General features: G+C 40.5%; 1 protein-coding gene across 1 annotated transcript in view; it reads right to left on the bottom strand.

Moving 5' to 3' along the window:
- VPS13D (vacuolar protein sorting 13 homolog D) overlaps nucleotides 1-13,239 on the bottom strand; it is a 242,824-nt gene that overhangs the window by 206,485 nt on the left and 23,100 nt on the right. The window contains exons 14-19 of the mRNA XM_007463189.1: nucleotides 12,590-12,665; nucleotides 11,994-12,164; nucleotides 10,844-10,974; nucleotides 6,148-6,280; nucleotides 1,837-4,050; nucleotides 532-683 (exon numbers count right to left, since the gene is read on the bottom strand). Of these exons, the coding sequence (XP_007463251.1) occupies nucleotides 532-683; nucleotides 1,837-4,050; nucleotides 6,148-6,280; nucleotides 10,844-10,974; nucleotides 11,994-12,164; nucleotides 12,590-12,665 (2,877 nt within the window). The remainder of the gene's footprint in view (nucleotides 1-531; nucleotides 684-1,836; nucleotides 4,051-6,147; nucleotides 6,281-10,843; nucleotides 10,975-11,993; nucleotides 12,165-12,589; nucleotides 12,666-13,239) is intronic.

Below are 13,239 nucleotides of genomic sequence, written 5' to 3'. Positions count from 1 at the left end.
CACACACACACACACACACACACACACACACACACACACACACACACACACACACACAGCCCCGGACCATTTCATTTCAATGAGGGGCAAGACTAATTCTCCCTTGAAAGGATCTGTCAACAGCTCAGATAATCACATTGTTTTGCAGGCTGGACCAAATATGTCAGAAGCGTGACAAGAATTATATCCTCCTGGGAAAGAGAGACTCTGACTTTTTAAGCAATCATCTTCCTCGTTTCTTAATGGCAATGGAAGTAAGCATTTGCCCTCTTCCTCTATATAATTCGCCCCTCGTCCACATGAAGAAGGCTAACAAGACTGATTCCCCAGTGATAGAAGGGCATGATAAAAGGATTCCATGGCTCATTGGAGGAAGTTATTGACAATAATACGAATACTATCTCTTTGAATTTATATATTTTCCTTCCAACATTTTATATATACAAAATATAAATATTACATATATAACATAAATGTAAAATAATTACATAATTTCAACTGTCCTGACATAAAAATCAATAACGTGTTTACCTGCACCGGATTGACAAATTTTCCTTCGATCTTCATGATGCTAGAAGTTCCCAGGTCATCTGGACTAAGGGAGAAAGTCAATTCAGATTCTCTCTCTATAGGGATCTTCTCCAGTTTAAACTGAATGGTCGTGTTGTTCAGGATGTGAAAAGCTGGCATAAGAGAGAGGAAATGACAGACTGGAAACATTCATATTACTGTGTTCCCTTCATATTTAATGTGTTCCTGCTGATTAAGTAGAGAGTGTGTAGAACAAAGCCCAGGAGTTGCTCCTAGACCAGGAGGGCAGGTTAGCCTGGCACCTGGGGTCTATGACTGAACACAAACTTTGGTAATTATCCCAAGACCAAAACTCATAGCAAGGAGAGGTATAAGATAAATTTATACACAAAAAGTAACAGTTATTTTCATGACATGCTCCACTTGGTGGCTTCAAAATATGGTGCAGTGAACATTAACCCAGGCCAGGGTCCATGTTAAGCTTCTCTTAACCTCCCAAGCTGGCATTTTCCAAAGCAAATCGCTCATCCATGTCCAGCTTTAGATTGATCCCTCTTATTAGACCTCAGTCAGAATCACAGACAATATAAGGTTCTAAGTAAACAACTTCTAAGCCAAGCAGAGAAAGCAATCTTTTGGTAAATATGTAAATCAATCGGTGAACACAGCTGAGAACCACAGGAGAAGTTCTCAAAGGCATTAATTTCTTCACCAATCAATAAGGCCATCTAGGGCTTACCTGATTTCTGTGGATGCCAAGACTATTAATAGATTGAACTGTTCGGTTTTAGCAGATCAGACCGAGAACACAAACTGGCATTTTATTCCTAGAACCCTGGACCAAACCATTACAGAAGATGGCAGGATACTCAAAGGAGAACATGACATGCAGAGACTAAGTTTCATATTTTATTTCTGTCAATCCCTCCAGCTGCCTTAGACTACGATGTTTAACTAGGAAAGATCTACAGCTTAGGAATGAAAAAAATCAGATGCATTTGACCAAATTACATAATACTCTAACAGAATCCACCCACTGAATCCCTGTGAATGAACACTCACCCAAGGGGTCCACTTAAAAAAAAAAAATCTTATTTTGCCAAACATGGTAATCAATGGAAAAAGTTGCAAACATACCAACCTAATATGAAGCATTCTATTAAAATTCTATTTTGATTTCTTAAATATTAACTGGGGATAATTCTAAAAGAAAGGTTTTTGTAGTTATTTTAAGCCAAGTACTATCTACACGAGCTGGGTTTGGAATCTTTAAGAAAAATGAGACAAAAGATACACACTCCTCACCTTGACCTCTATGCAAAGATTCAAAGAAATCATGTCGGGTGAAATGAGCTTCCTCCTGACTATTGGCACTGGCAGACCCAGAAGGAGGGCAAAACGCCCGGCTCACTTCAGGCCCAGGGCCCTCTCTGCCTGCCAACTGGGTGCAATTCAAAGAATATAATTTAATGTCTTTGATTTCCACTTGCAGACGGTCACTTCTGGATTCATCATCTGCTGCCACAAAATTCTGGATGAATATCTGTCCCAAGTGTCCTACCAACAACTCAGGACTCCCAGGCTTCCGAGGGATAGAAACAACTGGTGATTCAATGTTTATGTTCAAGATTAGCTTCACAGTGTCGGAATGAGATGCACCTAGGCCAAACCCATATGTTTCATTTTCTTCTAAGATAAAGGATTCCCGGGCCTTCCTTGGAGTTTCAAAGAGTGATACCATCTCACTGTACTCGGCCGTCTTGGTGGCTAGGACTGTGGTGACTTTGGTAGCTGCGCTTTTCAGCATATTTCGAAAATTTTCTTCCAGCTCATCCATGGACAATGTCAACTCCTTCAAAAATTTAGCAGAGTGGCTGTAATGCAAGGAAGCCATCCTGAGGCTGAGAAAACATTCCTGTTTAAATTTCTCAACGAAGGTGAAACTCAGAGCTTCAGTGAGGGCTGCATCTTCCATTCTGACAAATACAGATTCAAAGTAGCCAATATCATTGATGATATTTTCATAGCCTATGGAATTCCCAATGCTGACAACATATTGGTTCTTAACATTCTCCTGTGTCAAATCCATAAGCTGCAAACAGCCAAGAGAACCGTTCATGTCAAATGTGCTGCCCATGGAGACGTTAACTTTGGTGCCACCTATACTTGCTGTTGCAATTTTTCTGCCATATTTCTCTCCATTTGCCATTCCCACTGTCCGAAGGAGCAGCAGGTTAAGTCTGTGGATTTCCACTGCAACCTCGGTGTTTTGTTCATATGTAGATTGGTAAGTTCCTTGTTCCCTACAGCTTCTTTCAAAATCAGTCATTAAAGGTTGAGGACTCAAATCATCTTTTTCCTTGGGAAAGGATTTTTGAAGAAAACCAATCAGCTCCACAATTGTCTCTGGATTTAGGATGATATCCAAATTATTCACCTGTAATGAAATCACCTGAAGAGTGCTGTCCAAATTCATCGATGGGCACTCTGAACTCACAAACTGATACTCCAGTTTTATGAGGGACTCTTGTTCTTTGGTGAGAATTCTGTCAAGAGAAACACCAGTGGCTGATCGGTCGTTCAGTGTGGCAGCATTAGTGAGGTGGGCCACGTTGGGTCCAGAGACAGGAGACTGGGCTCTGCTATCCCGGAGGCTTCCTGTTGGGATATCAAAGCTCAAGTTCTTATGAGAGGCCATCAAAAGGTCAAAATCAGCACCATATGTCTGCATGGTGTCCACCAGCAGCAAACCATGAACAGTGAGGGAGACTTCAGCATCATAAGGCCTCTTCACAAAGTGAGCGTTGGTACCAAATACCTTGAGCACAGAAATGTACCGGCCGTTGCTCTCAACACCAAGCTGCATACAGTTCACTTTAAACTCAGCCAGGAGGAGTTGTGACTCCACCAGAACCTCCCGGGTATGCTGCTCCAACACCACGATGCTCTGGGTTAAATTCATCACCGAGTCTTGCAAACTTCCCCGCTGTCCCCCTTGGGGAAAAATCTTCTCTTTAATCTGAGTGTCAAAAGTCTTCATTTCTGGGGTGGTCAGGAGAGCAAAGCAATTCTTTAGAGCAGATATTTTATCTTCATTGATGTGAATCTTTAGGTCTGGTAGGTTGCCTGAGAGCACAGCTCCGGGGTACTTGGGATCTGAAGTATAAATCAACCGGCGTTCTAACTGTAGGTGAACATTGAATTTCTCGACCACATGGGTCGGTCCCACATCAATATCCTGGACATGCTTCCAGTTGTCTTTCACTCGTCCAACCATGATCTGGAGGTCCAGAAAGGACAGCGAGTACCTCTCATACATCTTCGTGCTCATTAAATGTGCTTGAAGCTGCTCTTCACTGAATTCAACTCCAGAAAATGGAGGTGTTTTCTCCCTATTGCTGCTGCTTGTCTCGGAAGGTGGGGTGTTAGGTGGTGTGGCAAGAGGGGTCTTATATTCGTCATCACTAAACGGATTCTCTTCAGATGCTGACCCGTCCCCACTCTTCCTCTTGGAGTCATCTGCAGATGAAAAAAGAGAAGATTCAAAGTATATGTCTGCTCTTTCCTTCCCCTTCCCTTTAATGTAAAAATTAAGAAAAGTAGAGAATCAACAACCCCAATTTAAAAAATAAATGGATGAAAACTCCAAGCATTATATTCTGTATTTACCATTTATTTAGCATAAACTTATCTATTGATCTGGAAGTCCAAACACAAAGAGTAAAAGTGTATGAACATGAGAAAAGATGGAGACCTGCTAACGTTAAGAACATATGTCAGGGTGCAGAAACCAACAACCTGGTGACTGAAACTGCCCCCACCCCCAATCTGAGCTGCACTGCGTGAGCTGCCATCACCAACCCCTCTTACGTCACTCTCCATATTTGTTTACTTTTTCCTGTATTCGTCTATGTGTTCATTTTGTCCCCTCCCCCCACTAGAATGTTCTAAAAGAAGAGGTCTCCTCTACCTTCCTCAACACAATACCCCTAGTGCCTAGATCAATGTTTGGCAAGCAGCAACTGCTCAATATGTCATGTTCTAGCCCCTGAATTCACACTCTTAACCCCCCTCTCTTCTGCACCCAAGCAGTGCCGAGACAACAAAAACACATCGCTGGGCTGGGTATGTCTGTATTCCATGTCTGTGTTTTATAAATTCAAGTAGGTGCTTTCTGTGGTTGTGTGATCCTTTTCTTCAGATACAACTCCCTTTTCACATGCCCCTTAGGGCCAGACCTTTCCACTCCAGCTCAAATCCTCTACCCTCTTCTCCTCTTCTGGTCTTTCAGTAAAACAGGACACGGTTGAGATTGTTTGATGAGCTTCCTCAATCTCTTTTACCCAATGAATCCTCTCTTTCCTCCCTCCCATCTCAAGGTAAACAATGACTATTTTTTGGATCTAATAATAGTAATGAAATTACCTTCCAGGAGTCTTTTTATGTATGTCCCTAATATCCCTAAATAGATTAAATCTCTATTCCAGAAATTATGTACTGAGAAATGATGTTTATTAAAATACAAAACGTTACACAAGAAATACAAATAAAAACCACAGTGAGATACTACTACACAGTCATAAAAATGGCTATAATCCAAAAGACAGATAATAACAAACGTTGACAAGGATATAGAGAAACTGGAACTCTCATACAATGCTGGTGAGACAGTAAAAAGGTGCAGCCATTTTACAATCTGGCAGTTCCTCAAAATGTTAAACACAGAGCTGCCATATGACCCAGCAATTCTACACTGAAACAAACCCAAGAGACTGAAAATATACGTCTACACAAAAGCCTATACATGAATGTTCATACCAGCAGTACTCATAATAGCCAAAAAGTGGAAAACAACCCAAATGTCCACCAACTGATGAATGGATAAATAAAATGTAGCAATGTTCATACAAGGGAACATTATTCAGTCACAAATAGGAATGAAGTATTGATACAGGCTACAACATGGATAAACCTTGAAAACACTAATGCCAAGTGAAAGAAGTCAGACATAAAAGACCACATGTTATATGACTCTATTCACATGAACTGTTCAGAATAGGCAAATCCACAGGGATAGAAAGATTGGTGGTTAGCAAGGGCTTGGAGAGTTGGTAATGGAGAATAACTGCTTATGGGCTTAGACTGTCTTCTTGGGAATGATGAAAATGTTCTGGAATTAGATAGCAGTGAGAGTTGCACGATTTTACCAACATACAAAAAACAACTGAATTCTACATTTTCAAATGTACCTCAATAAAGCTATTATTTAAAAAGTAACAAGTGGGCTTCCCTAGTGGCGCAGTGGTTGAGAGTCCGCCTGCCGATGTAGGGGACGTGGGTTCGTGCCCCGGTCCGGGAAGATCCCACGTGCCGCGGCGCGGCTGGGCCCGTGAGCCATGGCCGCTGAGCCTGCGCGTCCGGAGCCTGTGCTCCGCAATGGGAGAGGCCGCAGCGGTGAGAGGCCCGCGTACGGCAAAAAAAAAAAAAATAAGGCAACAAGTGAACTTTGGAGTTACAAAATGTTAAATACCCCTTTTTGTAAGCTTTACTTGGTTTAGCACAGAGACACATCAATCTACCACGACATGTCTTCATTACTTCACACTCACACTGTACCTTGGGTATTGGTCAAGAGCATTCTGCCTAGATCCACAACAACCAACACGGGATTCTTGAATTTGAAATCATCAGGAAATATCACCTGAGGGGCAGAAATGTCTAGCCGCACAGTCCACCGTTTACTCTCCTCCTGCAAAAATAAAACAAGTGACAATTAAATAACCTTGAACTGCAACTGCTGACAGTGGGCAGCTTTATCAGCTAGGGCTCAAGCCTTCCAGAAAGCCACACTAGGGTCACAGGATGACGTAATGGTCTCTGATATTAAAGCAAAATGATTAAAACAAAAGTGGATCCAAATGTTTAACAATTTGAGACATTACCACAGGCAAATGTCTGAAGTGGGAGAAAAAAGTTGCAAATTACTGGTTTGGTGGGTTGTTTGCTCTTTGATTTTGATGATCAACGGTTTAAGAAAGGTCTGATTCCTAAATGTATAGGACTTAATACTTTAAAGTATTGTAGAAGCTATACAATTCAAACAAAAGTAGTAATCCAAATATTTTTATTTACTCATGGATATTGCTAACCATGAACTTTCAGGCCAAAATACCTTAGTGAAAAACATAAGCTTTGACATTTGAAATATAAAAAATAGACCAATTCATGAATTTGTTAACAGTTCTTCCCTGTGACTAAAATTAGCTAATTTATATAAATGCTATCAAAAAAAATGTATGTTGTAAAAATCTAATTTACAGAATTATACGTAGTAAAAGCTACATGTAGTAAATTATATGTAGTAAAAGCTGATTTATATAAATGCGATCAAAAAGAAACCTCTTGGTCTAAGATAATCAGAAGGTACTAAATGCTGTAATTTGTGTCAAAACACTAGCAAAAACAGAAAACAGGACAAACTCTCCACCCCTCACTACTTACCCCTAAACGTTTTCCTCTGAACACTGCTGCCATGCCTTACACTCCCAGCTGGCTCTGCACCTTCCAAAGAAGCCACACTGACTGCTCCACCTACTGCTGCATCTCGGCAGCACACCTCCAGGCCACAGGGTCAGAAACCCAGTTATTTGAAAGCATTTCCACTAAGGTCAGGAACAAGACAAGGTTGCCCACTCTCACCACTCTTATTCAACATAGTTTTGGAAGTTTTAGCCACAGCAATCAGAGAAGAAAAGGAAATAAAAGGAATCCAAATCGGAAAAGAAGAAGTAAAGCTGTCACTGTTTGCAGATGACATGATACTATACATAGAGAATCCTAAAGATGCTACCAGAAAACTACTAGAGCTAATCAATGAATTTGGTAAAGTAGCAGGATACAAAATTAATGCACAGAAATCTCTGGCATTCCTATATACTAACGATGAAAAATCTGAAAGTGAAATCAAGAAAACACTCCCATTTACCATTGCAACAAAAAGAATAAAATATCTAGGAATAAACCTACCTAAGGAGACAAAAGACCTGTATGCAGAAAATTATAAGACACTGATGAAAGAAATTAAAGATGATACAAACAGATGGAGAGATATACCATGTTCTTGGATTGGAAGAATCAACATTGTGAAAATGACTCTACTACCCAAAGCAATCTATAGATTCAATGCAATCCCTATCAAACTACCACTGGCATTTTTCACAGAACTAGAACAAAAAATTTCACAATTTGTATGGAAACACAAAAGACCCCGAATAGCCAAAGCAATCTTGAGAACAAAAAATGGAGCTGGAGGAATCAGGCTGCCTGACTTCAGACTATACTACAAAGCTACAGTAATCAAGACAGTATGGTACTGGCACAAAAACAGAAAGATAGATCAATGGAATAGGATAGAAAGCCCAGAGATAAACCCATGCACATATGGTCACCTTATCTTTGATAAAGGTGGCAGGAATATACAGTGGAGAAAGGACAGCCTCTTCAATAAGTGGTGCTGGGAAAACTGGACAGGTACATGTAAAAGTATGAGATTAGATCACTCCCTAACACCATACACAAAAATAAGCTCAAAATGGATTAAAGACCTAAATGTAAGGCCAGAAACTATCAAACTCTTAGAGGAAAACATAGGCAGAACACTCTATGACATAAATCACAGCAAGATCCTTCTTGACCCATCTCCTAGAGTAATGGAGATAAAAACAAAAATAAACAAATGGGACCTAATGAAACTTCAAAGCTTTTGCACAGCAAAGGAAACCATAAACAAGACCAAAAGACAGCCCTCAGAATGGGAGAAAATATTTGCAAATGAATCAACTGACAAAGGATTAATCTCTAAAATTTACAGGCAGCTCATGCAGCTCAATAACAAAAAAATAAACAACCCAATCCAAAAATGGGCAGAAGACCTAAATAGACATTTCTCCAAAGAAGATATACAGACTGCCAACAAACACATGAAAGAATGCTCAACATCATTAATCATTAGAGAAATGCAAATCAAAACTACAATGAGATATCATCTCACACCAGTCAGAATGGCCATCATCAAAAAATCTAGAAACAATAAATGCTGGAGAGGGTGTGGAGAAAAGGGAACACTCTTGCACTGCTGGTGGGAATGTGAATTGGTTCAGCCACTATGGAGAACAGTATGGAGGTTCCTTAAAAAACTACAAATAGAACTACCATATGACCCAGCAATCCCACTACTAGGTATATACCCTGAGGAAACCAGAATTCAGAAAGAGTCATGTACCAAAATGTTCATTGCAGCTCTATTTACAATAGCCCGGAGATGGAAACAACCTAAGTGCCCGTCGTCGGATATATATATATATATATATATATATATATATATTAAAAAAATATATATATATGATCGAGGTTGTATTTCACATAGATGGTGAAAAGATAAATTAATCAATAAAGGATAATAGAACAGATTAAAAAAAACTTTGTTTAAAAATTTACAAAAAAAAAAAAAAAGAAACCCAGTTATTTTCTTGTTTTGGTTTTTTTGGGTTTATTTTAAAAATTTTATTGGAATATAGTTGATTTAAAATATTGTATTAGTTTCAGGTGTACAGCAAAGTGAATCAGTTAAACATATACATATATCCACTGTTTTTCAGATTCTTTTCCCATATGGGTCATTACAGAGTACTGAGTAAAGTTCCCTCGGCTATACAGTAGGTCTTATTTATCTATTTTATATATAGTAGTGTATATGTGTCAATACCAATCTCCCAATTTATCCCTCTCCCCTACCTTTCCCCCCTGGTAACCATGTTTGTTTTCTACATCTGTAACTCTATTTCTGTTTTCTAAGTAAGTTCATTTGTACCATTTTTTTTAGATTCCACATATAAGTGATATCATATGATATTTGTCTTTGTCTTACTTCACTCAGTATGACAATCTCTAGGTCCAGCCACGTTGCTGCAAATGACACTATTTCATTCTTTTTTATGGCTGAGTAATATTCCATCGTATATATGTACGACATCTTCTTTATCCACTCCTCTGTCGATGGACATTTAGGTTGCTTCCATGCCGTGACTACTGTAAACAGCGCTGCAATGAACACTGGGGTGCACGTATCTTTCCGAATTATGGTTTTCTCCAGATATACGCCCAGGAGTGGTATTGCTGGATCATATGGCATCTTTATTTTTAGCTTATTAAGGAACCTCCATACTGTTCTCCATAACGGTTGTACCAATTTACATCCCCACCAACAGTGTAAGAGGGTTCCCTTTTCTCCACACCCTCTCCAGCATTTACTGTTTGTAGACTTTTTTGATGATGGCCATCCTGACTGGTGTGAAGTGATCCCTCACTGTAGTTTTGATTTGCATTTCTCTAATAATTAGTGATGTTGAGCATCTTTCCATGTGCTTTTTGGCCATCTGTACGTCTTCTTAGGAGAAACGTCTATTTAGATCTCCCACCCATTTTTTGACTGGGTTGTTCCTTTTTTTGATATTGAACTCCATGAGCTGTTTGTATATTTTGGAGATTAATCCCTTGTTCACTTCATTTGCAAATATTTTCTCCCATTCTGTGGGCTGTCTTTTCGTTTTGTTTATGGTTTCCTTTGCTGTGCAAAAGCTTTTTAGTTTAATTAGGTCCCATTTGTTTATTTTTGTTTTTATTTTCATTACTCTAGGAGGTAGGTCAAAAAAGATATTGCTGCAATTTATGTCAGAGTGTTCTGCCTATGTTTTCCTCTAAGAGTTTTATAGTGTCCAGTCTTACATTTAGGCCTTTAATCCACTGAGTTTATTTGTGTGTCTGGTGTTCAGAAACCCAGTTTTGCTGGACTGTTGAGATGGCTCTGGGCTCTCCCTTTCTACTTACAGCGGCATCCTCGTGTCAGCTGGTCACTTAGCATCACAAAGTGACCATCCTTCCCAGGAATTAAAACTGTGGCATCATTCCAATTGTTTTTCTTCTGCTAACAGTACATGAAAGGGGGTGTTCTTAAGTGAAATATTTACAAAATGTCAGGTCTAGAAAACGGAACAAAGATGAGTCTGGAGAGTGTTCCAAGATGGGTACAAGGAAGAAATATGATCTCGTCTCGGTCATTTGTTTTTATTTATTAAACCCTGACTGTACAAGACATGGGATTTTATTTTTTGCTAACTGATAAGTACTTCCTAGATTCAGTTCACTTAATCAGTGTAATTGATACAAGCATGTCTATCTATGTAAGTAAAGAACTTAGAAAAAACACCTTCTTCTTCCCCGCCCCCCAAAAAGAGTATTCATTATGCCTACTTACAATGAAATCACCCACTAGCAAACGATCAAGCGTTTGTCGGATTTCCGCCTTGGTCTGCATCTTCAGTCTGTTATACTGTCTTCGGGCAGCTTCAGCCACTCTCAACTCAAGTTCAGACTGATAACCAAAACCTGCAAGACGGGGAATATACAGGAGAGTCAGAATTTTCACATGGCTGGGTGAAAGAAAGCACTGCAACATCTATTCTCACCAGGGATTTCCATCAAAGCTAGAGCACGGTCTGTACAACAACAGTTCCTCACTCCAGCCTGACCTGGTGCCATACAGGGTAACAGGAATGAGGCGAAGATGGGCGAGAAAGGCACATCCTTTCAAAACATCCATGTGGAGACAGGCAGTATGTGAGGGAAGGATACCTAAGTTACTAGAATTTCTAGAACCAGTTTCTGAAAGATCCCAAACTATATTTCAAAACTCTTAAAAGCACATTTTACACTGAAAGAGCAGCTGGGATTTAGAAGTAGCATATGCCTTCCACATTCTATCAGCGACAGAGCAATGAAGCTGAGATATTTATGGCCACTGTTTAAATGAAAAGACTCAAAACACTGGACCAAAAACTAAAACAATTGTTACGAAGAGGGAGAGACGGGATACATTTAGGAAAGTACCACTGCTTTACTGACTTCCTTGTCCAACAGAAGTGCTTCTTCTGCACATACTGTCTCAAATCTTTTCTGGGAACAAAGGAAGGCCTAAGTAAATCAATGATGACACAGGAGAGGGCAATGGTGAACCTTGGAATACTTAATGCTGCATGAAACAAGTAAAACAAACCACTGATCCTGTCATCTAGGAGGAAACTGAACATTCCTCCTAAATTCTCTGGCCTAAAATATCCTGGATAGCCAAGGAAATCACTGTCCTCATGGAATGGGAAGCATTTTAAATGCATGCTAAATGAAGGCAAAGAAAGAGAAAATATGAAGGCTACTGATTCCTCTTGGAAGAGTAACTTTCCAAGGACATCCACTTTGATTCAGTAACTAAGGACAACCCTATCCACTTACTCTGCAGGCCTTCTCTACCACTACCAGGTCACCTGAATGTATAACAACCCTTGTCCCAGAAACGACAATAAAGATGTCTTTATAAAGTCACATAAGAGCAAACAAACAAAAAAGTTAACCTGAGGTATGAACCTTTCCCTTGTAGAAGAAGTCTGCTACTTTTTTAATAGCCTGGGGATTATATATGATGTTCAAGGGCCTCGTGCTGACATTCAGCCGCCTCTCAAAATGGCTGTGCACTGGATTTCTCTCATATAGCATCTCAAAAAATGGGTCATCTGGGTCTGCAGCTAAAGGAAAGAACCAGAGAAAGAAATGGAACACAGCAAGATAATCATCTTATTCTTGATAACTGATAAGGACTTCTGGGGAAAAAAGACATTTTCTCAATTATTTTCCAATTAGTTCTCATTTATGAAAATTTTATAAAACAGAAAACCTAATAAGGATTGACTAATTGTCAACAGGACTCCTCAAACAGGACCAGGTTGTTGGACTCGTTCCCAACACGTAACCCAGGACCCGGAGGCCCTGAGAGTTGCCCCAGTCACACATGGGTGGAGGGAGAGCATGAGACAGTCTCCAAGTCAGACAGGGATCCACACAGCAAACCACTGGGCACAAGACAGGACACACTCCCTCTCTGCTGACCAAGACTACTGATCTATAACCATCGCATTTTGAAGAATGAGTTTAAGAACGTAGGACAATTTACCAAGGTAATGATCGCTTCTGTCTGCAGATGCTGTTTGGAGTCCAAAAGACTGTGAGACTCTGCCAACTTCTTTTTGCTGATAAACACACACAAAATGCAAAAAGGTCAGGGCAAGAGGGACCAATTCACCGTGCACACGCTCTCTCACATCTTACCCTTTGGCATCACTCTAGCTTAGCACAGTCAGAATCAAAACTCCTCTGACACCAGGGGACTGTGGACTTGCAGTCTGAGTCCTCCAGTCTGTGCCTTTCCCCAGCCTGGTACGGGCAGTGCGCTACTCTGCACTCAGCACACTTAATGAACGACTGCTCAACAAGGACTGAGTGTGTACAGCTTTTCACACTTTCACTCTGCCCACCCACACGCTCCCCAGTGCCCCATGACAAAACATTATGGGAAGAATAAGGGGCTAAAGATTCAACTCTTCTGGGCTTCCCTGGTGGCGCAGTGGTTGAGAATCCACCCGCCAATGCAGGGCTCGAACACGGGTTCGAGCCCTGGGCCGGGAAGATTCCACATGCCATGGAGCAACTAAGCCCGTGCGCCACAATGACTGAGCCTGCGCTCTAGAGCCCGTGAGCCACAACTACTGAGCCTGCGTGTCACAACTACTGAAGCTCGCGTGCCTAGCGTCCACGCTCCGCAAG

Source organism: Lipotes vexillifer, unplaced genomic scaffold, assembly GCF_000442215.2.
Source record: "Lipotes vexillifer unplaced genomic scaffold, Lipotes_vexillifer_v1.1 scaffold109, whole genome shotgun sequence".
In the NCBI taxonomy this organism is placed as follows: Eukaryota; Metazoa; Chordata; class Mammalia; order Artiodactyla; family Lipotidae; genus Lipotes; species Lipotes vexillifer.
Note: the sequence above shows the minus strand (reverse complement) of the source record. Positions and strands in the feature narration are given on the sequence as shown.